This window comes from Ovis canadensis, chromosome 11 (assembly GCF_042477335.2).
Source record: "Ovis canadensis isolate MfBH-ARS-UI-01 breed Bighorn chromosome 11, ARS-UI_OviCan_v2, whole genome shotgun sequence".
Classification (NCBI taxonomy): domain Eukaryota; kingdom Metazoa; phylum Chordata; class Mammalia; order Artiodactyla; family Bovidae; genus Ovis; species Ovis canadensis.
Window position 1 is genome coordinate 36,589,199 of NC_091255.1, and position 26,202 is coordinate 36,615,400.

Consider the following 26,202-nt stretch of genomic DNA (forward strand, 5'->3'; position numbering starts at 1 on the left):
CTTCCTCTTAGAGATCCTGTCATCAAGTGAATAACGCTCTACAGCTCCTTCGGGAAAGCATAAACAGGCGCGTAAAGGCTCTCCAGACAGGGTCCTCCCTGCACCTGTGACATGGACACGCGCCACATCTTCACAGCAACTGCAGCCTCCCCGCCCACCTCCCCCACCAGATCTCTCATTCCTGAGACTTCTGACCTGGTGCGGACAAAGGCCTTCCATACCTGGATGGGGAGGGTGGGGCTGAGGAGGAGCTGGGAAGGCGGAAGCCAAGGCAGAGCCCTCCGTCCCTCTCCCGCTTCTGAGTGTGTCCTGGGAAAGCCCTGGGCAGGCGCAGAACAAGTCTTTCACGGTTCTGGGATCCTCCTGACTACAGATGGTCCTGGAACTTAGTGTGAGGCTGGACGAGTGGACAGGTCAGGGACTCAGCAGGTGGTTCCCACCAAACTGCTTTTGGTCAAACCCAGGACCTCCTCCCGGGATTCCCTAACACCTGCTTCTCTTCTCATTCACAATGAAAAGAGAAAACCCATTTTTGAGACTTTAATGGTAGACCTAGTTTCCTCTGTTCCTTTTCTCCTAGGCTTTTCTTCCATGCCCACTGCTTTTATCCTCGGTCACCTTACTCTGAACTCCCTGCTTCTGGGGTCTTTTACCCCAATCCATCCAACAAGCCAGTGCCCTCTTTGCTTCTTCAAGTTCACACTGTGTTCCTACTCTGACCACAAGCCTACTGATGCCATTCAGTTCATGAGGGCAAACCCATGGTACCGGCCAGAGGGTTTCTCTGTGGTCCAGCCTCCTCTGTCACCATTCTCATCTCCTGCAAAATTTGTTCCGCCTTCTGGTCCCAGCCCTGCCCTAAAACCTCAATGGGATTCTTACCCTGAGCTGGGATTTTCCACTTCCTCACTGTGATCATTCCTTCCACTGGCTCAACACCCCCTTTGCCCACACAAACATCACTTCTAAAACCACCACGCACCCCGATATGAGTTCAGGTAAACTGTCACCCTCTGTGGTTAAGGCCCGATCAGGATGTAAATGCTCACTAGTGATGCTGGGAGACTGCCCGGCCTTTAGCACGTGCTCAGGAGACACTGGCTTTGTTTTTTCAACAAATTATTATTTTTCAAGGACAAGAAAGACTGCCTCCTCCTTCATGACATCTGACCTTAGCACCCCAGGAACAAGGCAGACCCCTCTATTCTGCATGTGACAATCATCTCAGGGGTCACCAACACTCAGCAGTCATCCACACGTCTTACCTCCTTTGCTCTGAGACCCAAGCGACGCTGGGAGCAGGGGTGGGTGTGGGGGCCCCACACTGCCCAGGGCAGCACAACAATCCATTCCTGACTGAACACTACATTCCTGCTGAGCAGCGCCAGTCACTCTTGCCTCCTCTTCTTGGGATGTTTCCCACTGACCTGTGTGGTCTCCCTGGCCCTGTGGACCCAGTGGCCCCCAGATCTCAGGGTCCCCTTTTCCACTCTGGACTCACAGCTCAGAGCCACTCTCATACTTCCCAGACCACAGGGCCGAGAGTCCCTCTGCTGCATGGGCACTGTGGACGCCACCTTGGGGTCCTGTCCTCTCCTCAGGCCTCAAAAGGCTGCCGTGGCGAACCAAGTTACTGCCAGGGACAGCGAGCAGCAGCGGCCAGGTGCAGATGTCCACCCAGCGGGACAGTGACGAAAAGCCTGTTTCACCGGCTGGAAACCGCACCTTTCCCTAGTCCCTGCCTGTGCAGTCTCACAGCCACTGTCTCTCTCCAGGACACGTGCTGGAGCACATGCGCTGTGCCCACCCCCGCACTTGCTGGAGCTGACCTAAGTGGCCTGACTAGACCGTCTTTGACATGGTCATCGTCCCCAGCTCACTGTCTCTGCGGTCATTCTTTTCTTTCTCTTTGCCCTGATGGCCCTAAGCCCTCTGATCTGCCTTCTGGGTTTCTTTCTCGCTACCTGTGCGGAGACACGTAGGTGACGAGGTCTCGAGATGCTACGGAAAAAGCAGAAGTGAGCTGACAGGCCTGGGGTCAGGGTCACGGCCTAGGCAGGGACAGACTCGAAGCTAAGGTCCTCATGACCTGAGGCCAAGTGAAGTGGGGGGAACAACCAGGATGAAACATGTAGACAGCTAGGCTCAGAAAACACTGGTCCCACTACAAACATGGACACAGGTACTTTGCTCCTCTGGTCTACAATAAAGCCGCCACCTGAGGACTGGTGGCGATAAAGACAACTGACCTAAATGCAGATGGTCTGAGAATGCAGAGGCTTCCAGGGTTCTGCATCCCAACACCCCTGGGTTACGACTGTGTGGGGACCAGGGTGGCCTGGAGCAAATGTGCAGGTCTTATGGCTGTGCTACTAGAATGTTCCCACAGCATCTGACCAAGAAGGCAGATGTCTTGTTACTCAAGTTTTCTAAAGTGGGTAAAATCCGACACAATGGCAGCCCTGCTCTAGGGAAATTAAAGAGCTTTAAAGTAAGAAAATATACACACATCTCTGTGTAAAGAACCATACTTAAGCCTTAACTGTAGAAGACTCCAGTCAAGCTCGATGACAAACACGGGCACATTCTTACCATCCTTCCAGAGCTCTGCCACGAATCTGTCGGAGGACTGGTGCAGGAGGGTGGCCACGTTGTCATTCAGGGGGTCCATGTTCTTCATCAGCCACTCATCTGCCTTGTAGTCCACCTGCCGGCCCAGAGCCAAAGGCGGCGAGAGGCGCAAAAACAAAAGCAAGAGAAACATATTCAGCCTCAACCCCAAATGTTCACAGAGCCTCTGCCAGGCAGAAGATGGCAACTTCAGGCTGAACCCAATGTGCCTGGAGCACTGCCCTGTACCCTCCCCAGCCCTGTACCCTCCCCAGAAAACCAATCAAAAGGAAGTCACATATCCTGCAGCCTTCACCCCTAAAAACCTTCCTCCCAAAGCACTGGGGAGTCTGGGGATTTTAAGCATGAGCTGCCCATTCTCACTGCTTGGCCATGCAATAATTACCTCTCTCCCCCCTTCACTCCCACCTCTCCCTCTCCAAAATTCATAGAACAGTCCAAACAATGGTGGTCTCAAAGGCAATGCATTTGTAATAGGTACTGTATTTAAGGGTTTATAAATATATACCGGCACATTTGTTACAACCCTCATCAAAAGTAGCAAAATTTTAAGCATGGTACTTTTAATGGAATTCTTTCACTCTTACCTTCCCTGCATAATGGATAATGCAAAAATCAGCTTTGTCTTTCAATTGACGTGGTTTCTGAAACTTGGAGTGGGACCCTTGCTCTTGAACGAGCTTTTCAACAAAGGTCTTATCTGTGGCTTTAGGGAACCAGCACTCTTCATCCAGAAGGGCCAGCACGCCAGGAGGGTTAGCCTGATAACAGAGGCAAGAAGAATTGACATATTCTGCACATCATTGTACGTGTAAGGATGTTTTCCACTGGGTTTGCCAGTTTAACTTCCAAAACAATTAGAGCTTCATGAATATCTATGGAAAGCAAACTTCTAGGATAACAGGTATTGCCAAACTATAACTGTAACGCAAATGCTGAGATCTCAAAGGCTAAGTACTGGTAAGAAAACAGATGAATACTATATTTCATAAACTTATTAAAAAAAAATTCCAAGTAGATAACTCCCGAAAAGTAGCAAATAAGAGACACCAGAAAGCAAACGGAAGGTGTAGAGAAACTTAATCTTTATATTCAATAAACCCTCCACAACCTGGAATGCTTCAGACATTTTATATCCTATCCAGGTCAATTTAAGATTTCTGTTTAAGTGATGATTAAATGAGCATTTCACACTTTGTGAAATATTTAAAGCTACAGTTAAGTAGAATATATGGAAGATGATGATATAATTTATCAATTACTTTTTAGGTTTGTGTTGAGAGCCTGTGTTATTTCACTCAACTAACTCACTGAAAAAAGCCTGAGAGACACAAAAGACAGAAAGCAGACGAGTGCTTGGGGTACTGAGGAAGGGGAACGGGAATGACTGCCGAAGTACAAAGTTTCTTTCTGGGATGATGAAAATGTTGTGGGATTAGACAGTGGTAATGGTTGTACAACTCTATGCTGAAGCTCATTGAATTTTGTACTTCAGAAAAAATTTTAGGGTAGTGAACTCTGTCTCAAATAAAAAAGTGTCTGGAGCGTGCTATTCTGGAAGGTCAAAAACCAATGGAAGGACTTCCTTTTTTGGGAAGAAAGTGGGTGTATACCTGAAAGCTAACCGGAATATTACAATAGTGATGGCCTACGCTATAGAGGTTCGGGGTCATGGTTTACTGCCATACTGCAAATATGGCAAGTTTCTGATCCAAGACTGAACAGACCAATTCTAGGGATGGAGATCAACCCTGGGATTTCTTTGGAAGGAATGATACTAAAGCTGAAACTCCAGTACTTTGGCCACCTCACGCGAAGAGTTGACTCACTGGAAAAGACTGATGCTGGGAGGGATTGGGGGCAGGAGGAAAAGGGAACGACAGAGGATGAGATGGCTGGATAGCATCACTGACTCAATGGACGTGAGTTTGAGTGAGCTCCGGGAGATGGTGATGGACAGGGAGGCCTGGCGTGCTGTGATTCATGGGGTCGCAAAGAGTCGGAACTGAGCGACTGAACTGAACAATGAAATCAGCATTTGGGATAAATCCCTACCAGTTTTCCTCAACTCACAGGCCCTTTGTATTTATTACAGAAGAGCTGGCTCTGTACAAATAATGATTAAAACGTAACTGGAAGGATGTCTTTAGTGGTCCAGTGGTTATATATACTCCTTGTAATGTAGAGGACATGGGTTTGATCCCTGGTCAGGGAACTAAGATCTCACATGCTGTGGAGCATCTAAGCCACAACCACTGAAGCCTGTGTGTTACAACTAGAGAATCTGTGCGCCATAAGGAAAGATCTGGCATGACGCAACAAAGACCCCGTGTGCGGCAACTGAAGACCTGACACAGCCAAATAAATAAACATTAAAAAAAAGGTAACCACGACTGAAACGTCATAATGCGGTCAGAGAAAGGCTGAGGTTAACAGAACAGGAGCAGGTAGAAGCAGCTGAAAGCCCAGGACGAAGCCCTCACTCCCTGGCTGTCTAGTTCCTGGCTCCTCTATCTAAAAGAATTTGCAGGGTTCGGAGATGCTGAAAGAAGGCTATAATCAAAGGCAAGCAGGTTTAGCAGTGATCCTACAGAAGAGATGGGCCAGAGAGGCATTTAACCTGATTTTACTCACTCACAACAACCTTGAGAAATGAAGTTCTGGACTAAGGTAAGTGAAACACACATCTTTCTGCCATAATTTTTATGTTTTTAATCTTTCATTGAAAATATTTCTAAATTCTGAAAGAGGAGCCCAAATATAATCTTTTCTAAAGGACTCCATGACAGCATGACTCAGAAGATCCACAATTTTGTCTCCTTTTTATTTTTCCGATTTCATCCTTTAGTGTCAAGATCTCTGTTATCACTTTTCCTTTTAATTGAGGATTTCTAAAGAGTTGTTTGGGAGACAATGTTTTGTCTCCTGGTCAGAGTTTCAGAAGCAGCTGGCCAAAGGCTGGATTATGAGAGATCAGGACAGATGACAGTCTGGCAGGTGCCCCCCACCGAGTCATTTTTTGATATTTTCTTTCGGAAAATACTGCCCTCACTCTACATTTTGAAAGGCTCCTCAAAGGAATAATAATCCCATATCATTCTACATGCTACTGTTAAATGTTTTACGATTATAAACTCTTACAAACATTGTAAAAAAGCACCTTTGTACTTATGAGGATAAGCTTCAGTGATCCCCCAAAATGGATCTGCATGACCCACCAAATTCATGGCTAGACACGGAACCCCTTTATCGTCTTGGACATGTGCCTGGCTGAGCCCCACACCCATGAGAGGACAGGACACGACTGAGAGAAAGGACAGCTCGAGAAGGGTCTTACTTGCAGGCTCTTCACTTTTTAAATGGGTATTTCATCAAAGCATCCTAGTAAATTTAGATCAGAAAATTATCTTCACGCTGATGAGACAGGAACATTTCCGTCTCAGTTTATGGGAAGAAAAGCTCAAGGCACCGCCTGAGCCTGGGCGGAGAGCCGGCCGGCAGGAGAGGGTCTTACGGGTCTCTCGATGAGGTCAATGCAGGGCTGCAGGTCGAGGCCAAAGTCGATGAAGTTCCACTCGATGCCCTCGCGCTGGTACTCCTCCTGCTCCAGGATGAACATGGTGTGGTTGAAGAGCTGCTGCAGCTTCTCATTGGTGTAGTTGATGCACAGTTGCTCGAATGAGTTCAGCTGCGGAAGTGGGGCGGGGGAGAAAGAGAGGAGGGGGAGGAAGAGAGGACCAGTCAGCTTGTTCTCAGAAAGTTCTCGAGGAGTTATGAACCAGGTCTCAACTACCCTAGACTGATGAGGATCTCTTAATCTATGCACAAGCCCCGCCCCCCCACACCCCCACATCATGTTACTGAGAAGCTAAAATGAGAACATGATAAACTCAGTCTGCTATTGTAACTCAGTTCAGTTCAGTCACCCAGTCGTGTCCGACTCTGCGACCCCATGGATTGCAGCACGCCAGGCCTCCCTGTCCATCACCAACTCCCGGAGTTTACTCAAACTCATGTCCATATAGTCGGTGATGCCATCCAGCCATCTCATCCTCTGTCATCCCCTTCTCCTCCTGCCTTCAATCTTTCCCAGCATCAGGGTCTTTTCAAGTGAGTCAGTTCTTTGCATCAGGTGGCCAAAGTATTGGCGTTTCAGCTTTAGCATCAGTCCTTCCAATGAATATTCAGGACTGATCTCCTTTAGGATGGACTGGTTGGATCTCCTTGCAGTCCAAGGGACTCTCAAGAGTCTTCTCCAACACCACAGTTCAAAAGCAGCAATTCTTCGGCGCTCAGCTTTCTTCACAGTCCAACTCTCACATCCATACATGACCACAGGAAAAACCATAGCTTTGACTAGATGGACCTTTGTTGCAAAGTAATGTCTCTGCTTTTTAATATGCTGTCTAGGTTGTTCATAGCTTTTCTTCCAAGGAGTAAGCATTTTTTAATTTCAAGGCTGCAGTCACCATCTGCAGTGATTTTGGAGCCCAAAAAAATAAAATCTGTCACTGTTTCCCCATCTATTTGCCACGAAGTGATGGGACCAGATGCCATGGTCTTAGTTTTCTGAATGTAGAGCTTTAAGCCAACTTTTTCACTCTCCTCTTTCACTTTCATGGGGCTCTTTAGTTCTTCGCTTTCTAGCACAAGGGTTGTGTCATCTGCATATCTGAGGTTATTGATATTTCTCCCAGAAATCTTGATTCCAGCTTGTGCTTCCTCCAGCCCAGCATTTCTCATGATGTACTCTGCATATAAGTTAAATAAGCAGGGTGACAATATACAGCCTTGACATACTCCTTTCCCTATTTGGAACCAGTCTGTTGTTACAGTAGCTGACGTACTCCTTTCCCTACAGACTGGTTCGAAATAGGGAAAGGAGTACGTCAGTTACTGTAACTGATTATCTACAAATAAAACCATTTTTACTAGTGAATGGTTTAATGGAGAGAAATGAATAAATGAGAAAGTGAGAAAAATGAAAAAAGACTTGGGAAGGTCAGAGGCCGAGGAGGCAAGCGCATCTTTGAGCGCTTTGTGGGTCTGGAGAACAGATGGGCTGCTGTCCTGTCCCCTCTGCTCCTTACTTAGGCCAGTGGCTCCAGAGTGAGTGAGGAAAAAAAAAAACCTTTTCATCTGTTACAGACATTTCAGTTTCCCTCTGTGTGAACTCTGCCCATTTCTCCACGGTGCTGTTGATGGGATGAAAAATGAAAGGATGAAGTAACAGGGGTAATTTTCTTAAAGCAATTGTGTTCTGTGAGAAGTACTCAGCCTTTTTTTCTGCCTCCATGCTGTCCACACAAGTACCATGGGGCCATAAATAACCTCTTTCATTATAAAAAGTGATCTTCAATTACAGAAGGTTTAATCAACCCCCAAGGAATAGACTCACGGTCTGAAAAAGCCATTCCGATCTTCCCTGGGAGGTGCAGCACTCAGTGTTTTAGAGTGAGGTCATGCTCGGAGAGTGGGGCAGTGTCTGCCTTGTTCAATGCTGTATTTCTGGTGAACCGCATCAGCATTTGCAGACTGCCTGATGGTGGTGATGTTTATGTTTATGTTATGGATTTTTCTCTGCCTTAAGATCACGAGACTTAGCACTCTGCTCAGCCTGAGCTACCATGTATGATGGTATTTTTGTTAAATAAAGGTCTACTTGCCTTCCATATTTAAGCTACTAAAAATATTTTTAAATTATTTGTTCTTCAATTGGTTAATGCCTGATATAAGATTTGAAATGTATAGAGAGTTGCACTGAGAAGTCTCACTCTGATCACCCGCTTGATCACTCTAATCAATAACTGTCACCTATTTCCTGCAATTTTTCCAGAAAGTCTCCACACTCATAAATGTGTGTGCTATCTAGACTTTTTAAGCTTAACAAAGTATCTTGGGGTCTGTACTATAAAGCCACCCCATTCTTTATGATGGGTGTACAATTCCCTACTACATGGATATATGTCATAATTAATCAAATCAACCTCCTGTGGTGAACATAAATCTCCCAATGGTGGACAGTTAGGCTTTTTCCATTCTTTTCCCATGATAAATAATGCTCACTAAATAATTCTGCATTTTTAGTATCTAAAACATTTTTCTACTGTGTATATTCATGTCAAAATCATACTTCTGATTCTACAGCTTTATGTTTTATATCTCAGTATCCTCTTTTCATTTCTTTTTCAGAATTTTACTATGTATGCTTTATTAATTTATTTTTCAAATTAGTTTTAGAAGCAGGTCACCTAGTCTTCCTCTATCCCTTAAAATTCCTATGAATAGTTTTTAAGCAAGTATGTTCTATTTCAAGATAAATTTGGGGAAGATTTACACCCTTATAATGCTGCATTTTCTCATCCAAGAACAAGGCACATTTTTACATTTCTTGAAGTCTTCTGTTTTTTACAGTAGCACTGTAAAGTTGTCTTCAACTAAATCTTGCCCATTTTTTCTCAAATTTCTTAGGTATTTCATCTGTTTGTTTGCAGTTGGAAGTGGAGGTCTTTTTCTTCATTGTATCTGCTGATTGTTTACATGCAGGAAAGCAACAGACATGCAAATTGCATGCAGCCGCCTTTCATGACTTTTCAGTTATTCACAAATCAGTACATACTAAAGCAATCTCTTATAGTGGCAGTGGCAGTTTGGTGGATAAAACTACTATACCATAACAGTTCAGGTTTTATGAGGATAGACATAATCCAAAAGGGTTCATTTCAAAACAAGACAATTCAATATCCAATTGGCCAAAGTATTACACTGATCCCAAGAAGTATTTATGCCTTACTATATAATCGGTCTATCAAAAGAGAAAGTTTTACATTTTTAGGAGACCAAAATTTTATCAAGGTTTTAGGAAAACCACAGTAGGTATGTGACAACAAACCTTTGATGGATTGATGCTGTTTGGAGAAATCTAGTCAGATTAATAATGAAATATATTGAAACCCAACAACAAATGCTGTGGGTGTGTCTTCAGAACAGAGACCATCCCGTCTCTTCATTTCTCCATCTCACACGGCTGCTCCCGACCCCCACCCAAACCACCATCATCTGGCTGCTGAGCCATGACAATACCACCCGCCACCCTCTCCCCACGTCTACTTTTCCATCTCATGTGTTTCCAGCTCCTCTGACCCTCTCTTCAGCTACGTCTAGTCACTGTGGCTTTTGGCAGTTTCTAACATCTAACATGATCTCTAACATCTAAATGATCTCTGTTCATTTCCAAGGCAAACCACTCAATATCACAGTAATCCAAGCCTATGTCCCAGCCAGTAATGCTGAAGAAGCTGAAGTTGAACAGTTCTATGAAAATCTACAAGACCTTTTAGAACTAACACCCAAAAAAGATGTCCTTTTCATTATAGTGGACTGGAATGCAAAAGTAGGAAGTCAAGAAACACCTGGAGTAACAGGCAAATTTGGCCTTGGAACGCGGAATGAAGCAGGGCAAAGACTAATAGAGTTTTGCCAAGAAAATACACTGGTCATAGCAAACACCCTCTTCCAACAACACAAGAGAAGACTCTACACATGGACATCACCAGATGGTCAACACCGAAATCAGACTGATTATATTCTTTGCAGCCAAAGATGGAGTCAGCAAAAACAAGACCAGGAGCTGACTGTGGCTCAGATCACGAGCTCCTTATTGCCAAATTCACACTTAAATTGAAGAAAGTAGGGAAAACCACTAGACCATTCAGGTATGACCTAAATCAAATCCCTTATGATTATACAGTGGAAGTGAGAAATAGATTTAAGGGACTAGACCTGATAGACAGAGTGCCTGAAAAACCATGGACGGAGGTTCATGACATTGTACAGGAAACAGGGATCAAGACCATCCCCATGGAAAAGAAATGCAAAAAAGCAAAATGGCTATCTGGGGAGGTCTTACAAATAGCTGTGAAAAGAAGAGAAGTGGAAAGCAAAGGAGAAAAGGAAAGATATAAGCATCTGAATGCAGAGTTCCAAAGAATAGCAAGAAGAGATAAGAAAGCCTTCCTCAGCGATCAATGCAAAGAAATAGAGGAAAACAACAGAATCGGAAAGACTAGAGATCTCTTCAAGAAAATTAGAGATACCAAGGGAACATTTCATGCAAAGATGGGCTCGATAAAGGACAGAAATGGTATGGACCTAACAGAAGCAGAAGATATTAAGACAAGGTGGCAAGAATATACAGAAGAACTGTACAAAAAAGATCTTCACGACCAAGATAATCACGATGGTATGATCACTCATCTAGAGCCAGACATCCTGGAATGTGAAGTCAAGTGGGCCTTAGGAAACATCACTACGAACAAAGTTAGTGGAGGTTAATGGAATTCCAGTTGAGCTCTTTCAAATCCTGAAAGATGATGCTGTGAAAGTGCTGCACTCAATATGCCAGCAAATTTGGAAAACTCAGCAGTGGCCACAGGACTGGAAAAGGTCAGTTTTCATTCCAATCCCAAAGAAAGGCAATGCCAAAGAATGCTCAAACTACTGCACAACTGCACTCATCTCACACGCTAGTCAAGTAATGCACAAAATTCTCCAATCCAGGCTTCAGCAGTATGTGAACCATGAACTTCTAGATGTTCAAGCTGGTTTTAGAAAAGGCAGAGGAACCAGAGATCAAATTGCCAACATCCGCTGGATCATGGAAAAAGCAAGAGAGTTCCAGAAAAACATCTATTTCTGCTTTATTGACTATGTCAAAGCCTTTGACTGTGGATCACAATGAACTGTGGAAAATTCTGAAAGAGATGGGAATATCAGAGCACCTGACCTGCCTCTTCAGAAACCTATATGCAGGTCAGGAAGCAACAGTTAGAACTGGACATGGAACAACAGACTGGTTCCAAATAGGAAAAGGAGTACGTCAAGGCTGTATATTGTCACCCTGCTTATTTAACTTATATGCAGAGTACATCATGAGAAACGCTGGGATGGAAGAAGCACAAGCTGGAATCAAGATTGCTGGGAGAAATATCAATAACCTCAGATATGCAGATGAAACCATCCTTATGGCAGAAAGTGAAGAGGAACTAAAAAGCCTCTTGATGTAAGTGAAAAAAGACAGTGAAAAAGTTGGCTTAAAGCTCAACATTCAGAAAACGAAGATCATGGCATCTATTCCCATCACTTCATGGCAAATAGATGGGGAAACACAGGAAACAGTATCAGACTTTATTTTTTTGGGCTCCAAAATCACTGCAGATGGTGACTGCAGCCATGACATTAAAAGATACTTACTCCTTGGAAGAAAAGTTATGACCCACCTAGACAGCATATTCAAAAGCAGAGACATTACTTTGCCAACAAAGGTCTGTCTAGTGAAGGCTATGGTTTTTCCAGTGGTCATGTATGGATGTGAGAGTTGGACTGTGAAGAAAGCTGAGTGCAGAAGAATTGATGCTTTTGAACTGTGGTGTTGGAGAAGACTCTTGAGAGTCTCTTGGACTGCAAGATCCAACCAGTCCATTCTAAAGGAGATCAGCCCTGGGTGTTCCTTGGAGGGAATGATGCTAAAGCTAAAACTCCAGTACTTTGGCCACCTCATGCAAAGAGGTGACTTATTGGAAAAGACTCTGATGCTGGGAGGGATTGGGGGCAGGAGGAAAAGGGGATGACAGAGGATGAGATGGCTGGATGGCATCACCAACTTGATGGACGTGGGTTTGAGTGAACTCCAGGAGATGGTGATGGACAGGGAGGCCTGACATGCTGCGATTCATGGGGTCGCAAAGAGTCGGACACAACTGAGCGACTGAACTGGACTGAACATCTAACAACTTCTCTCTCCCATAGGACCACTAGACCTACTCTCATTTTGCCGGGGATTCTTCCTGAGGCTGGGGCTTCTCATGCTAAGCTCTTAACAGCTGCAGACACACTTTGCACTGTGGGTCTCCCCAATTCCTTCCATCACAGCCCTCTTCTCACTTCATTATTCAAAATCCCGAGAATTTGGTGGTTTTTCTGTTACTTAATGTTTGACTCTCTACTAGAATGGCAGGGACTATACCTGCTTATCTGCCATCATATCCCTGGTGCCTGGCACTGCAATTGGTACACTGTGAGCCTGAAAGATTATTTGATGAAAGAATAAACAGAAGCAAGAAGAGCAGGAGGGAGAGTGACATACCTCAAAAATCTCAAATCCAGCGATGTCCAGGATCCCAATGAAGGAAGCCCCTTGCCGTTTGGTCCTGTCCAGAGCTTTATTGATGCGGTGAACGAGCCAGCGGAACAGCCGCTCATAGGTAGCTTTTGCCAAAGCTTCTACTGCAAAATCTGCCTGTAATTAGACAACAGCAACCTTTTAGTCTGAAAATAATCTCAGCAAAACACTAAAAGCTGTTAGATGGAGGGAATTTAATGATCTACAGTGCCCTCCAAACCCTAAAAGAGCACTTACTGCTTAATCATGTCTGTTTTACACATCAACAGAGGATATTAGTACAATTAGGTACAGACTGGAGATAATCAGTGTAGGAGATGGATGAAAATGCCCAGGAAAAATGACTTCCTTCCCCTGCCCCTGGGCTTCTGTGCAGCGTTATCAGCCCAGAGTCCACCATGAAACAGGTGATTCTAACTGCTACATTCCCGGTGCTGGGCCCTCCTCCCCTTACAGGAACAAGGGATCAATCAGGCATCCTGCTGGGTAGGATGCTGGGGTACACAGCTTTTTCCTCCTGGATGGTTCATCTACCTGGGGAAAATTCAAGGTTATATTTCAAACTTCCTTTTTTATAAGTCACCTCTAAAAATTTTCTGCAAGAAAACAGTCAACTAGTACCAAGAAACACGTGGATGATGGAGCTTTTATTGGTTCTGTTTGCTACATGCCAATCAGAAGGTGTCATGACCACGGTTATCAATCACTCAAGCAACAACTGTGTGATAACTGTGTTAAACTTACTTGTTCTTTGGTCTGGGCTTTCTGCACGTAGTCTCGGCCGACCTTGATCCGGGGGGTGAGAATGGCCCGCGTGAACTCCATCACATTCATGCCAAGAAGATGGCAGAGCTTCTGTGCAACTAGAGGGTAAAAGGCCTCCTAAATACCAGGCCTCCTTACCGACCTCATCATAGCACATTCAATAAACAGTTGAAATACCTTAGTAATCACCTAACTGTATTAAGAAATTAAATATAAGTCTTAAGGTTAGACAGGTGTTAGGTCTTATAAAAACTACCTTCATCCTTTCATATTAACAACACTTATCCTTAGGCCGTAAGAGATGATTAGTCAGCAATTACTTACTCTGGATAGCTTAATAGATAGAAGTTACTAAGTCTTAGAAGTCATGGATAATGCAGAGAATGAGAAAAATGGTATTCAAAATATTTTAAATCACCATGTTACCAAGATAATTTGTCATGCCTACAGAGTGATCCTGGTACTTTAGTAGGCAAGAAACCTAAGGGATTTTAAAAATCAATTATTTGATTACATGGCTCACATTAAAAAGCTGCTAATTTTGTTATTGTGGATTCTCATCAAATTTAGGGCACTTTTCTCACCAGAAGTTCACTGCCTAATGTCACTAAGGTCCAACAAGTGTTCCAATTACTAATAAATGTTTGATTAGGGGTTAAAATAACAATAAAATTCTCTAAGGATAAGCACATTTTGAGTCATGTAGAGGCATAACCAAGTTCATTCTGAAAGATGCACTGCGTCCCACTCCTCTGATCCACGTGAACTGCTGGCCACCCAGCAGCACCCCTGGGTGGGCAGGGAGGCTGTGCCTCAGGGAATACTTCCTTTGGTTTATGAGTCTTCTCACCAACTGCCCTCCTCACCCTCTACATCCTGGCTCCTTTCACTTAATGTACATAGGTATGCATGTGTATACGTGTTGGGTGGGAAGCTGAAAAATACACAGAGGTAGAAAAAGCAAATTGCTCACATTCTTTTTTGTGATGATAAACATCATTTTAGAGGCTAAAACACACACTTCATAGAGTGACTCTATCTTGGCTTACTGTCCTCCACAAGGAAAACAAGGTCCCTTATTACATTATCTACTTCTAAGCCTTATTACTCTGTTATTTGCCACTTTTGTTTTTGTTTATAGTCATTTTCAATCTAAAAGGTAATAATCTGCCAATATCACTGAGAAAACTCCAGTGGGGAGCAGGTAGATGTTTGGGTGTCACTGGGATCGGAGCCCTTCACCCTGACTGTGCCCCGAAGTCACTGAACACATGCCTCTGGCGCCCGCCACCCCACAGATCGGTGGTTAGACCTGGCAGACTTTTCTTGGTTTTCATAGTGATGTGCTGATGAAGGTAATTTTAGTAAATTTAGTAATTTTAGTTTTAGTCCTATTAATGATAGCAGAGAATAAGACTTTTCTGAAAAATGCCATTTTGATACCAACATGTAAAAATGCCATGGGAAATTAACATTTAATAATATATTAACCTGATAAAATAAGCCGGTCACAAAAGACAAACACTGAATGATTCTGCTTATACGAGGTACCCAGACTAGTCCTATTCATAGAGACAAAGTAGAATGGCGGTTGCTGTGGGATGAGGTATGGGGACTTGTTTTAGAGTTTAAGTTTGCAAGATGAAGTCTACAGAGTGACTGCATGATAATGTGAATATATATTATTGAACTATATGCATAAAAAAGGGTTAAAATGACAGATTTTGTTATGTGTAATTTTACCAGAATTAAAAATTTTTAAAATACTGATAACCTAAAAAACTCTGGTAAGAGAAAGCAGAAATATCAATACAAACAGAAGTCCAGGTGTATATATCCACTTCAAGCCCTCATTTTCTGATCTTGAGCTGAGCATCAGACTGAAATGTTTACAAATGAAGTATCTGGGATTTGCTTTGAAATAATCTAGGAAAGGGGAAGTGGTATAAATGAAACACAGGCCATGGGTTGGTGGTCGTCTATGCCAGGAGACAAGAACGTGGTAGGAGGTCCTTCCACTCTGCTCTCCCCTTGCATATGTTTAAATCATGCTGTAATTACAAAGTACAAACTCTGGCACACTGCAACAGTGCAAGTGTTAATTAACCACCACTACTACCTAATACGGAGAAGGCAATGGCACCCCACTCCAGTACTCTTGCCTGGAAAATCCCATGGACAGAGGAGCCCGGTGGGCTGCAGTCCATGGGGTCGCGAAGAGTTGGACACAACTGAGTGACTTCACTTTCACTTTTACTCATTGGAGAAGGAAATGGCAACCTACTCCAGTGTTCTTGCCTGGAGAATCCCAGGGACGGGGGAGCCTGGTGGGCTGCCGTCTCTGGGGTAGCACAGAGTTGGACACGACTGAAGTGACTTAGCAGCAGCAGCAACTACCTAATATAGGTAATAATTCAAGAAAATTTATAGAGTTGTAATTATTTAAAGCTTCTTATTCAATACAAAGCAATTAATGTTACTTCTATTACTGGGGATGTAATGAACAGCCAGGAGGCAATGACACTGGAGCCATTTTGGCTTTTAAAAAACAGTTGTTCTATAAATGAATTAAGAAAAGGAAAGAAGGATGCTCCTGGGAGGCAAAAGAACGTTCTGGTGACCAGGCACAGATGCCTCAGCTTTCTTTGTGTCTCCAGACTGTCGGAAGCAGACCTCACAAGGCTTACAAACACATTTTGAAGTGAAGTCGCTCAGTCGTGTCTGACTCTTTGCAACCCAATGGACTGTAGCCCACCAGGCTCCTCCATCCATGGAATTTTCTAAGCAAGAGTACTGGAATGGGTTGCCATTTCCTTATGGTTCACAAATTTTTGTTTTTAACTGCTGTGAATTTGAATCCATTTTTAATATTTAAAAGTTTGAAAATTTCATATTAAAATCTAGGTTTCCACCTTCCTCTGAAAAATCAGTTCTGGTTCCAGCCCTGGACCTGCATTCTGGCAAGGAGAAAACTGGCTGGAAGCCAACAGCTGCAGCTCCCTTAGGCACGAGCTGTGTGGTCTCTTCAGCCCACTCCCACGTCCTAACCCCCGTCACTAAGGCAGGGTCCCCACACCCGCTCCTCAGCTGGCACTCCATCCTCCTCCTTCCTCTCTGGAATCTGACTGACCCTTATGTAGGCATGTGGAGCCTCATGGGAGACACCTCAGGATGCTTTTATGCTCGTGTTGTAACACATTTTTGGAGAACACAACAGGCCATAGAAACAGAAATAAAATCAGTGTTCATCAGCCTACCTGTATTTTCCGGCATGGAGGCTTGATCAGTGTTTCGCTCCTTTTTGAAAGAAATATTCCCAAACTGAAGCACTGAAGATACCACTTTAAGCATTGCTGTATGTTGATATTAAAAAAAATTAAGATATGATATCAAAATGTAGAGGACATATTCTAATGTATTTTGTGCTAAAAATTAGCTATACAAAACTTTTCAGAAAGATGAGTCTCAGGATTTCATAAAATTAAGAGGCAGGTCCCATTAATTTCACAATCATTCTCTAGTTTAGGTTTTTTACCCCTAACTTATAAGTCTTGGTAAAACTGAGCATCAGAATCTTATTAAGAGAAATCACACATACACAGAATCTCTTCATGGGAGAAGCCCATTATATGCATCGCCTCCATTGTCTCCTGGAAGTTATCTTTGTCTTGTTGTCCCGGAATAGGAATATAGCCATTGGAGAGAAATCTGTAGTTATTAAATCCTTCAAGGAGCAAATCAGCTGAAAGAAAACAGAATACAACGTCATAAACAGTCATCAACAGACTGAAGCACAGCCCCATCTTCAAAACTGGACCCACAGGACAGAAAAACATCTGATCCACCACCACATTTTACATTCTCACATTAAATACACAGTCTTCCATGATCTGTACAGTGAAAGAAATGATGATGTAAACAACAGAAATCTCAACAGGGGCTTTTGGGACAGTGGTTTATACAATATTTGAAATCAGATAGCTGGGAAATGATATCAATTTTCCAGATAACTAAACTTTATTGTTTCCAGATTTAAATACTTCAGACATCTTTTGAGGAGGAGCCTTCAAACCCATACTCTGTGTTCCTGGTGTGGAACGTGGGCCCGCCACGTCCTGAGCCAGCCAGCACCCTGGAGCCCTTTCTCCACGTCAGTCTGCTTAGTGGTCCATTTGCCTTTGAGAGCGATGTCTGACGCAGCACTAGTCTGACCGGGTATTATAACAGACATGCCCACTGACTCTCTTATTTCAGGGGACATGAATAAGCAAGAACAAGCTCCTTTTCAATAAATGTGTTCTTAAGAAAAGAAGAGCGTGCAAAATAGTAAAACGTGGTTTTCCCTACAGCAGATGTTATCTGGGCGTCTGGCTTTGTGTGTCACTGGCTCTCCTGCAGAGAACTTCTCCTGATCACACCAACCCCTTAATTCTTATCTACATCACATGGAGCTTCCACTGGGTATTGCTTAAAAAAAAAAAAAAATTCCTTCTTTTAACAGTTATTTTCTTGATTCATTACTGCTTTCAGTCTGCCAGGCTGAAAATGAGGGTTTTCTTCCCTCAGCATTATCTATTGAATACCCTTGAAATTTTAGTCTCTCAACGGCAATTATTCTATTTGCTGCTTATTTTTTTTCCCTTTGCAGGTCTTTAACTAATTTCTGGGTTTAATGCTTCCACAGATGATCCATGGTTAGTAAAAGCCTATATCTCAAGTGAGAAAAGGACTGTAGGGTTTTACATGTCTACTGTGATATCTAAATAACATACATACTAATTCTAGAGAAGCAGAATTTACTCTGAGACTCAGAAGAAACCAAAAAGTTGTGTATCTTCTTCTGACCCAGCAAAATTCTGACCCAGGAAAGAACTTACTTTTTACCTGTCCAACTCTAAATTTCTGGTCTTTGTGATTCACAAAATAAATAAAAATCCACACAGGCTCTTTCTAGTACTACTGGAAGGATAAGATACATTCAGTTGTAAATCTAGGAATACACACATGTATTCAATTTCACTTTATTAAATAAATTTATTTTTCATTACTTTTATATTTACAAATTTTGAAACAAAATTTGTATAAAACATATCACATGCCTTCAAATTTGAAATTATTTTAAAAGAAAAGTACAAAAGATAATATAATACCACCCATATGATTGCCACTTAAAGTACCTATCCCATGGCTTGAAGTTCAATTTCACTTTCATCATTGAGCCAGCTAGAATTTTGGTATGTGTGTGTGCATAATTCTGCAACTGTTCTCTTTCTTAAAAAAAAGTATTATAAAAGATATTTAACTGAACATAAAACAGTAAAAAAAAAAATCTGTAACTTACACTTCAGATGTTCTCCTGCTCCAGATAACAACTGGTAAAAGATATGAAAAGTACGCTCATCTTTTGCTTGACGAACAGCACGAGATTTTTCCAGAAGGTCTGAGCAACGGTGGTTAAGGGTGACAATGAAAAGGTGGTCTCCTTTCAGTGTCTGTACACATTTAATTTGTAAGATTTTTCTTTCTTTAGAATACAGAAACTAGTCTGCAGTGAATCACTCTAAATGACTGAATTTTGTATGTGGAAAAAGAAAAGATATGCAACTTCTGTTTCTCACTAATCTTCTAGAACCTGTGAACTTGCAGAGAGCTTGAAGATCAGAGCACTTCCCTCACCCCTCCTCCACCCACACTACCCTGACACAAGGAGCCGTGAGATGCTATAAAAAAAGGGAAGCCAAGTTGTCTGAGGTGGAAAAGCCTTGAAACAGCAGACTTATTATTGCAATTTCACAAAGAAGGAAACCGGGGCACAAAGAAATTACTCAAACAGCACAGTCAGAAACCAAAACTTTGCTGGACTCCAAAATACGTGTAACTCTGGTACCACTCCAGTCAGTTAGCACCTGTGTGTCAGAACACCGCAGCCCCGTGCGGGTATTTGGGGCGTGGATCTGGGGCCTGTTTGGTTTCTCTGTCCACTGAGTCTGGATGCTCCTGGAATATCTCTGCATTGACAGGCACACTGGACTCCCAAGAGTCTCAGTTTTACTGCTTTGGGAGAGAATTATCTTCTCTGAATTAATCTTCCTGGGGCCACCAAAGCAAACTGTGTACGTGCATACAGCCTAATTTCAGTTAAAAACTGGACTACCCCAAACACACCCTCCACATTCGGTGAAGCGTGCCTGCACATGAAGGATCTCTTCAACATGAAGGGACTCTAGCGCAGCGGTCGCCAACCCTTTTGGCACCAGGAATTGGTTTTGTGGAAGATGATTTTTCCATGGACCAGAGTGGGGATGGTTTGGGGATGATTCAAGCACATTACATTTATTGTGTACTTTATTTCCATTATTATTACATTAGTTCCTCCTCAGATCATCACATGTTAGATCTCAGAGGCTGGGGACCCCTGCTCTGGATCCACTTGCCTGTCATGCTCAAGTGTTTGCTTTGTTTTCTGGCTCTGAACATATTTAGAGACATAAAATATAGTTCTGAATTAACAGGAAAAAATCTGATCCATGCCTGACCGGAGGGCCAGAAACGGTATCTATCACAAAGAGTATTAACAAGTATAGAGAACTGTCAGCTGTTATTTCCTAATTGGGACATTATCATTCAGTCATTTCTAATTTATTCTTTTTAATCAAACTAATTCTCTCCATAGATCCATCATTCCTTAAGGCTCTTCTATGCTTGCGACATTTCTTAGGACTAGTCTATGTGTTTGACTGTTTTTTACCCCTCTGACTTTATTCTGCTTAACACTAACTGAAACTGCTTCACCTCTGTAGATTATAAGGTTTGTTTTAATGGGACATGGTCACTCTACTAATATCAAAAGTAAATGGGGAGAAAAATGGGCTAATACAGCAGTAACTGAAGATGTTATTCACCTAAATGTGCTATGAGCACACAAACACTTCCTGGATCCATTTGCCTATACAGGTGTTCTCACCTTAGTGGGACCCTCCACTTCCCCAGCCACGTGACCAGATCATGACCCAGTGTCAAAAACAAACAACAACAAAATATCACTTTGGAGTTCATATTCAGTAGTTGAAGGTATCTAAACAAGTCACAATTTCTCTGGGCTTGAGTTTTATCATCTGGGAAATGGAAGAGGCGTCACAGAGGATGGCCACCGGGCTGCAGGAAGATGAAATCAATTCTCTATTTTGAATAATGCAATTATGAAAAAGGATACATGTTTCAATGTTGGCCCCAACAATATAGCCAGTTACATCAAAGTTGATCCGAATAAACTTGCCCTGAAAATAAATTACAAAAAAAAAAATGCTGAAAATAAATTAAGGACACAGAAGATCTGAACACTATAATAAATAAGCCAAAGTTACTGTGTCATGTATCCACAAGTTGGCTATAAAAATGGAATCTTAATTATATTAACCCAAATAAAAGGGAAAGAAAAAGCCTCAATAAACTTAGGGCTGGGGTAGGTTACTTTACTAGACATAATAAAAATGAAATGCTAACCATTTAAAACTTTTTAAAAGTTCTTCTAAATAATCTGAAAGATTTTAATAGCTTTAAAAGAACACTGTATCTAGTCCTCTAATGCCAGATTTGAGAAAAGTGAAAAATAAAGATGATTTCCTAAGAAAACAAAAACTCATTCAAAGAAAAACAAGAAAAAAGTTGAACAGACCATAAACACAGAAAATAATAAAATATAATTACTCCTTTAAAAATGATGGATTGGTCTTAAATAGTTTAGCAAATTCCTTAAGGAATATTGAATTGTCTTACAACACACATAACTGTTTCAAGGGAAACAGAAAATAGTGATTCTTTCACAATCCATTTTATAAAGTTATCATAACACTGAATATACAAGCTGGCAAACATATCATAAAAAACATATCAGAAAGCAAAATAAAAGCAAATATCTTACTTGCAAATATAGATATAAAAGGCCAAATTAAATATACTTTGTAAAACCAAGGAAAACAACAATGATCAAGAATCCCAGGACTGCTAAGGACTGATATTTGTAAACATACTACAACTATTCATCACAGGAAAAGGCAAAGGATGGGACGGCTTCTCAGTGGACATGGACAAGCAGATTCCAAAATTTAAGGGAAATGAAGACCTAAAGAAGTCACAAGGATTTTGAGAGCTCTAGGATCTTTTCACACTACTTGATTTCAAGAAGCTATAAGATAATTAAGAAGGTGTGGTACTGGTATATGGACAGAGATGCAGATCAACACAGCAGTGTACAGTCCAGGAGCTGAAAGCCTTGCTCAGCACAGGAAATGCATGGCTAGTCTGATACAGCTGAAGTATCAGGCCATCACAGTGACAGATGCACACTTCGCTAAGGGTCTGCTTTGGATGCCACTAAACCCGAAAGTGTTTGAGAGGGAGGTAAAACACATGATTCCTTGATGAAGCAAGAGCATTCTGAGCAAAAGCATGCCTCTTAGCACCTCTCAAACAGTTATGTATAAAGTCACTCACTACGTTTATAAATTATCAAAACACTGGTTAAACTGAAACAACTCTGGACATGGGTCTAACATTTGCAACTGAGTATATGGGTACAACAGAATACATTAACAGAACGTGAAACTGAAAAAGAGGATGGTGACACCAACATCAGCAACACCCTCAAGCTTAAAAGTGGATCTTTGTGTCACAGAACTTAAGGAGGTAACGATTTAAATTCTATTGACTACCATCCAAATCCATCTTTAAGAGGCTGCTGGTGAGCATTTAACAATTACTCCCATAGAGAATTTGTGAATTACTTTAGAGTCACAAAATAAAAATGACAATTTGCTTGCTTATTTGGTTAGTTTTATTTCATGAAGGGAGAGAAAGTTTTGTTTGGATTTTTCTTTAAACAGGAGAAAAAACTTTTCCTCCTTTTCAGATGGACTAGTGATATTATGTAAGAGGACTTAATAAGAACAGTTAATACAAATAACAGTTTACACAAATAACAGTTAATACAAATAAAATGGTTGAGGCATTGAGAGATGCTGACACAATGACCCACAACTCCAGGAGAAGCAAGGCTGTACTTTTTCAGCACCTGCAGAACAACGTGGCCCAAGCACATCCAGGGGACTGAGAGACAGTGCTAAGGGAACAGAGAAAGGATTCCCCTGATAGTCAGGCGCAGGTGAGTAGTCTTTCGGTTTTATCAAGTACATTCATTAGCTTCAAGCTTAACAGTAATTTAAAGGGAGGTTCTGTGCTTGTTTCGAGTTCTCTTAAAACTATGACAGAGAGTGGCAGTCCATGATAACAGAGCAGTCTGATTTCAACTTCTAAATTGTAAGGAAAACTACTCATTATTTTCAAGTCTGGGCACACAGCTATTCAGAGTGGCAACCATAAACACCTTTATTCTCTTCTGACAACAGGTTCTCACTCACTATTGCCTTTGCATTGTCAGAATGCAATACTGGAAGAATACCGAAAACGTCTGACAGTCCGTAATTCTGTGAAGAGAGGAAGATCTTTTTCGATCTATAACTGTAAAACATTTTCATTTTTAGATTTACAAGCACCAATTAGAATGGTTAATCCAATGAATCTCTTCATTTCGACACCATCCACTTCCTTTTAATCACTTTCATATACAATTTTGCCTTCAGCATTTGTCCTTTTATAAACCATACTGGATAAATGCTGATCCACAAACATCACAAAAGATGTCACTCAGTCATTCAGAACACCAGTGGTCCAGATCCTTATTACAACATTCTGAGTGAGGAAATTCTTTCTCTTGAAAGATTAACTGGATGCCAAAGACATATTTCCTTTTGGTCTTTAGAAATACACTGTTCTTGAATCTGAGAAAATTCAAGGCTACACCATTTGGAGACTCAATCTGAGACTTACAGAACCAAGTTCACCATCATGGTTAAGAGTCTACAATGCTGCCTATCTCTCTGCATTCATCCTCTCATTCATCTAATAGTTGTGAAATGTGTTCCTCTGTCACTCTTTTCTCTTGGCCATTTTGGTGAAAACTTTTGATATTTCAACTATGTTCACTGAAAGCTAAAAGTAGACTAAAAACTGCTCTCTGCGGCACTCCTTCATACCGTCTTGAAAGAGAGTGCAATTCTTTGGGCCATAAGCAAACTACAGGGCAATGGAGGAGTCACTGTGATAGCCTCCTGCTAGGCAGTTCCGTTGCTCTCTATTATTCTGGTCTTGCTTTAACACTGTTGGGGATGACTGGTGAGTAATGATGAATCAACTCCCAGGATGATGACAGCAAAATGTTACAAAATACAGAAAAGATCACTAATATATCAAAGTGATAAGATTACTAAAACCCTTAATTTTTCTATATATAATGGTCCAAAGGAATCATATGGTAATTATGAGAGAAATGAGTTTTACTCTATTTTTTAAAATAAGTCAATTCCATCTTTTTTATGTGGAAGACATTTAAGAAAGAATAAAGTTTAAAAACTAACAGTCCTCACAGATAGTTAGAACTTTTCATAAAAGAAACTAAAATAAAATCAGGTCCTGATGGTTATAATGAGGATTACAATTCTTTACAACTTTTAAATAGCTGTATCATTTATACAATACTTCACTGAGCTAAAAAAATAGCTATTTTAAAAGAGAGTAGTCAAGATAATGTTATTACTTCAAAACTGCAAAGAATACACTGCCAACCCACTGCTCAGATACTTTTCCAAACTTTTCTTTAACACTGTAGGGAAGTTAATCAAAATCATATCATACCACCTAATTCTTGCTGAGTATTTCACTTAAAACTTTGTTGTATAGTAATATTAACTTTCAGCTTTCAATAACTTGTCTAATTTCTTTTTTATATATTAATCTACATGCTGTTAAAGCTTTCAACTTCTTATACTATTTTATATTCCCTTTTCTTTACACTGCATCACAAGTTCAAAATTCATTAAAAAATTCTTTTTTGGGGGCAAAAGGACTAAGTTACCATACTGGCAATGTTGAACTCTAATAACTTTAAAATCTTATACTGAAAAAAAAAAATAAATAAATAAAATAAAATAAAATCTTATACTGAACATAATCCATTTTATATTTGGAGAGCTTATTTTTCCTTTACTTCATGGGAGAATATAAACTAAAAAAGGAAGCTACATTCAAAGGAGAAATTGGAAGGAAAAAAAAAAGCACCCTAAATTTTGGGCTTCAGAAAGGTAACCTAAAAAGAAATGTCTCAGATTATTTTAGACATGTGATCACTTACTTGGATAAACAAGCAAAGTCACCAGCACACAACACCTAACTTGCATATCAGCTCCCTAACCATCGGTCCACTTTCTTTTTCATAACCAGCACCTGTAGCTGCTCTAACCATTACAGTTAGTGCCAGACAAGTATCTTTTGGCTGAATGAAAAGGCCCAGGCAAAAAATCATGAAGAAAGTGGGGAGAGTGAGCCTACACTTGGAGAGCGAGCACCGTGGATGGGGGTGTCCCTCCAGCCCTCCCCCGACCCCAAAGGAAATTAGTACCTCCTCACATACTGAATCAGCACTCTTTCAGAATTAACATTTTTGTTAACATACAAATCTAGACCAAAGTGGAAAACAAGTTGAGTTTTACTATTAAGTGGGTTGGGTCCTCCAGTCTTTTAAACACGATATGAAGAAACTTATGGAAGATTTTGTTGTCGTTCAGTCGCTAAGTCATGTCCTAAGTCAGGACTCTTTGTGATCCCATGGACTGCAGCATGCCAGCCTCCCCTGTCCGTCACCTTCTCCCAGAGTATGCTCAATCTCATGGCCACTGAATCACTGTGGAAGATGTCTGCTCTGTATCTGATTTCCATACAGGTCAGATTAGGGTACTCAGAATATTCAACCAGGATTTCATCAAGAAAGACAAAAAGGAAAAAGTAAAAACAGGACAAGTATTTTACGTTATGTATAAATGATAGAGGATGCATTCTGACGCCATGCACATTGTGTTCTGATCCAAGGACAACTAAGACAGTGCGTTACCTGCAAGAGTCTGAACCGCAGACAACTAGCATCCTCTCTGTTATATAAAACTGAAACTGTTAGGAATTTCACTCAAAGAGGCAATAGGACAACTTGGATATTTTGATACTATTAAGAAAATAAGAAAATTATCTTTAAGAATTTTATCCCTTCTGAATTGACATCAACTTTCTAGAACTTTTTCTGGTGGTTGGTTACAACATATCCATAGCAATTAAACCTACACTGTTAGCACCTTACTACAGGGACAATGCAGTCTTCATGCTCTGAAAATACTTTTTTCCTTCTTCCTAATTTGTATTTAAAGTTGTTGTAAGATCTGTACTAGAAAACACAGTAGCCTAGACAGTGTGCTCTGTGTGTGAGTGAGTTTGCTCCAGGAAGAATCTCCAGCTTGAAGGTAGCTATTTCTCCTAAATGGGAAAACTCATTCGGGAAGTAATTAGCCAGGACACAATCCCAAGGCCAGATGGCTATTTTAAATGCTCTAGCTATTTTAATCTCCGAACTACACCAGAAGCTTTGTTAATTAGTAAAATGAATTTTCTTGTGAATTAAGTGGCCTTGTTACTTAGTATAATGGATGTTTGAAATTCCTGGGGGAAAATGAGCAATATTAAGAGCA

General features: G+C 41.4%; 1 protein-coding gene across 4 annotated transcripts in view; it reads right to left on the reverse strand.

Annotated features, from left to right (window-relative positions):
- MYH10 (myosin heavy chain 10) overlaps window positions 1-26,202 on the reverse strand; it is a 121,909-nt gene that overhangs the window by 38,151 nt on the left and 57,556 nt on the right. For all 4 annotated transcript variants that reach the window (XM_069603512.1, XM_069603510.1, XM_069603513.1 and 1 more), the window contains exons 7-15: window positions 20,790-20,853; window positions 18,918-19,016; window positions 17,175-17,318; window positions 16,834-16,929; window positions 13,556-13,674; window positions 12,776-12,928; window positions 6,146-6,319; window positions 3,219-3,392; window positions 2,593-2,707 (exon numbers count right to left, since the gene is read on the reverse strand). In XM_069603512.1, coding sequence (XP_069459613.1) covers window positions 2,593-2,707; window positions 3,219-3,392; window positions 6,146-6,319; window positions 12,776-12,928; window positions 13,556-13,674; window positions 16,834-16,929; window positions 17,175-17,318; window positions 18,918-19,016; window positions 20,790-20,853 — 1,138 coding nt within the window. The remainder of the gene's footprint in view (window positions 1-2,592; window positions 2,708-3,218; window positions 3,393-6,145; window positions 6,320-12,775; window positions 12,929-13,555; window positions 13,675-16,833; window positions 16,930-17,174; window positions 17,319-18,917; window positions 19,017-20,789; window positions 20,854-26,202) is intronic.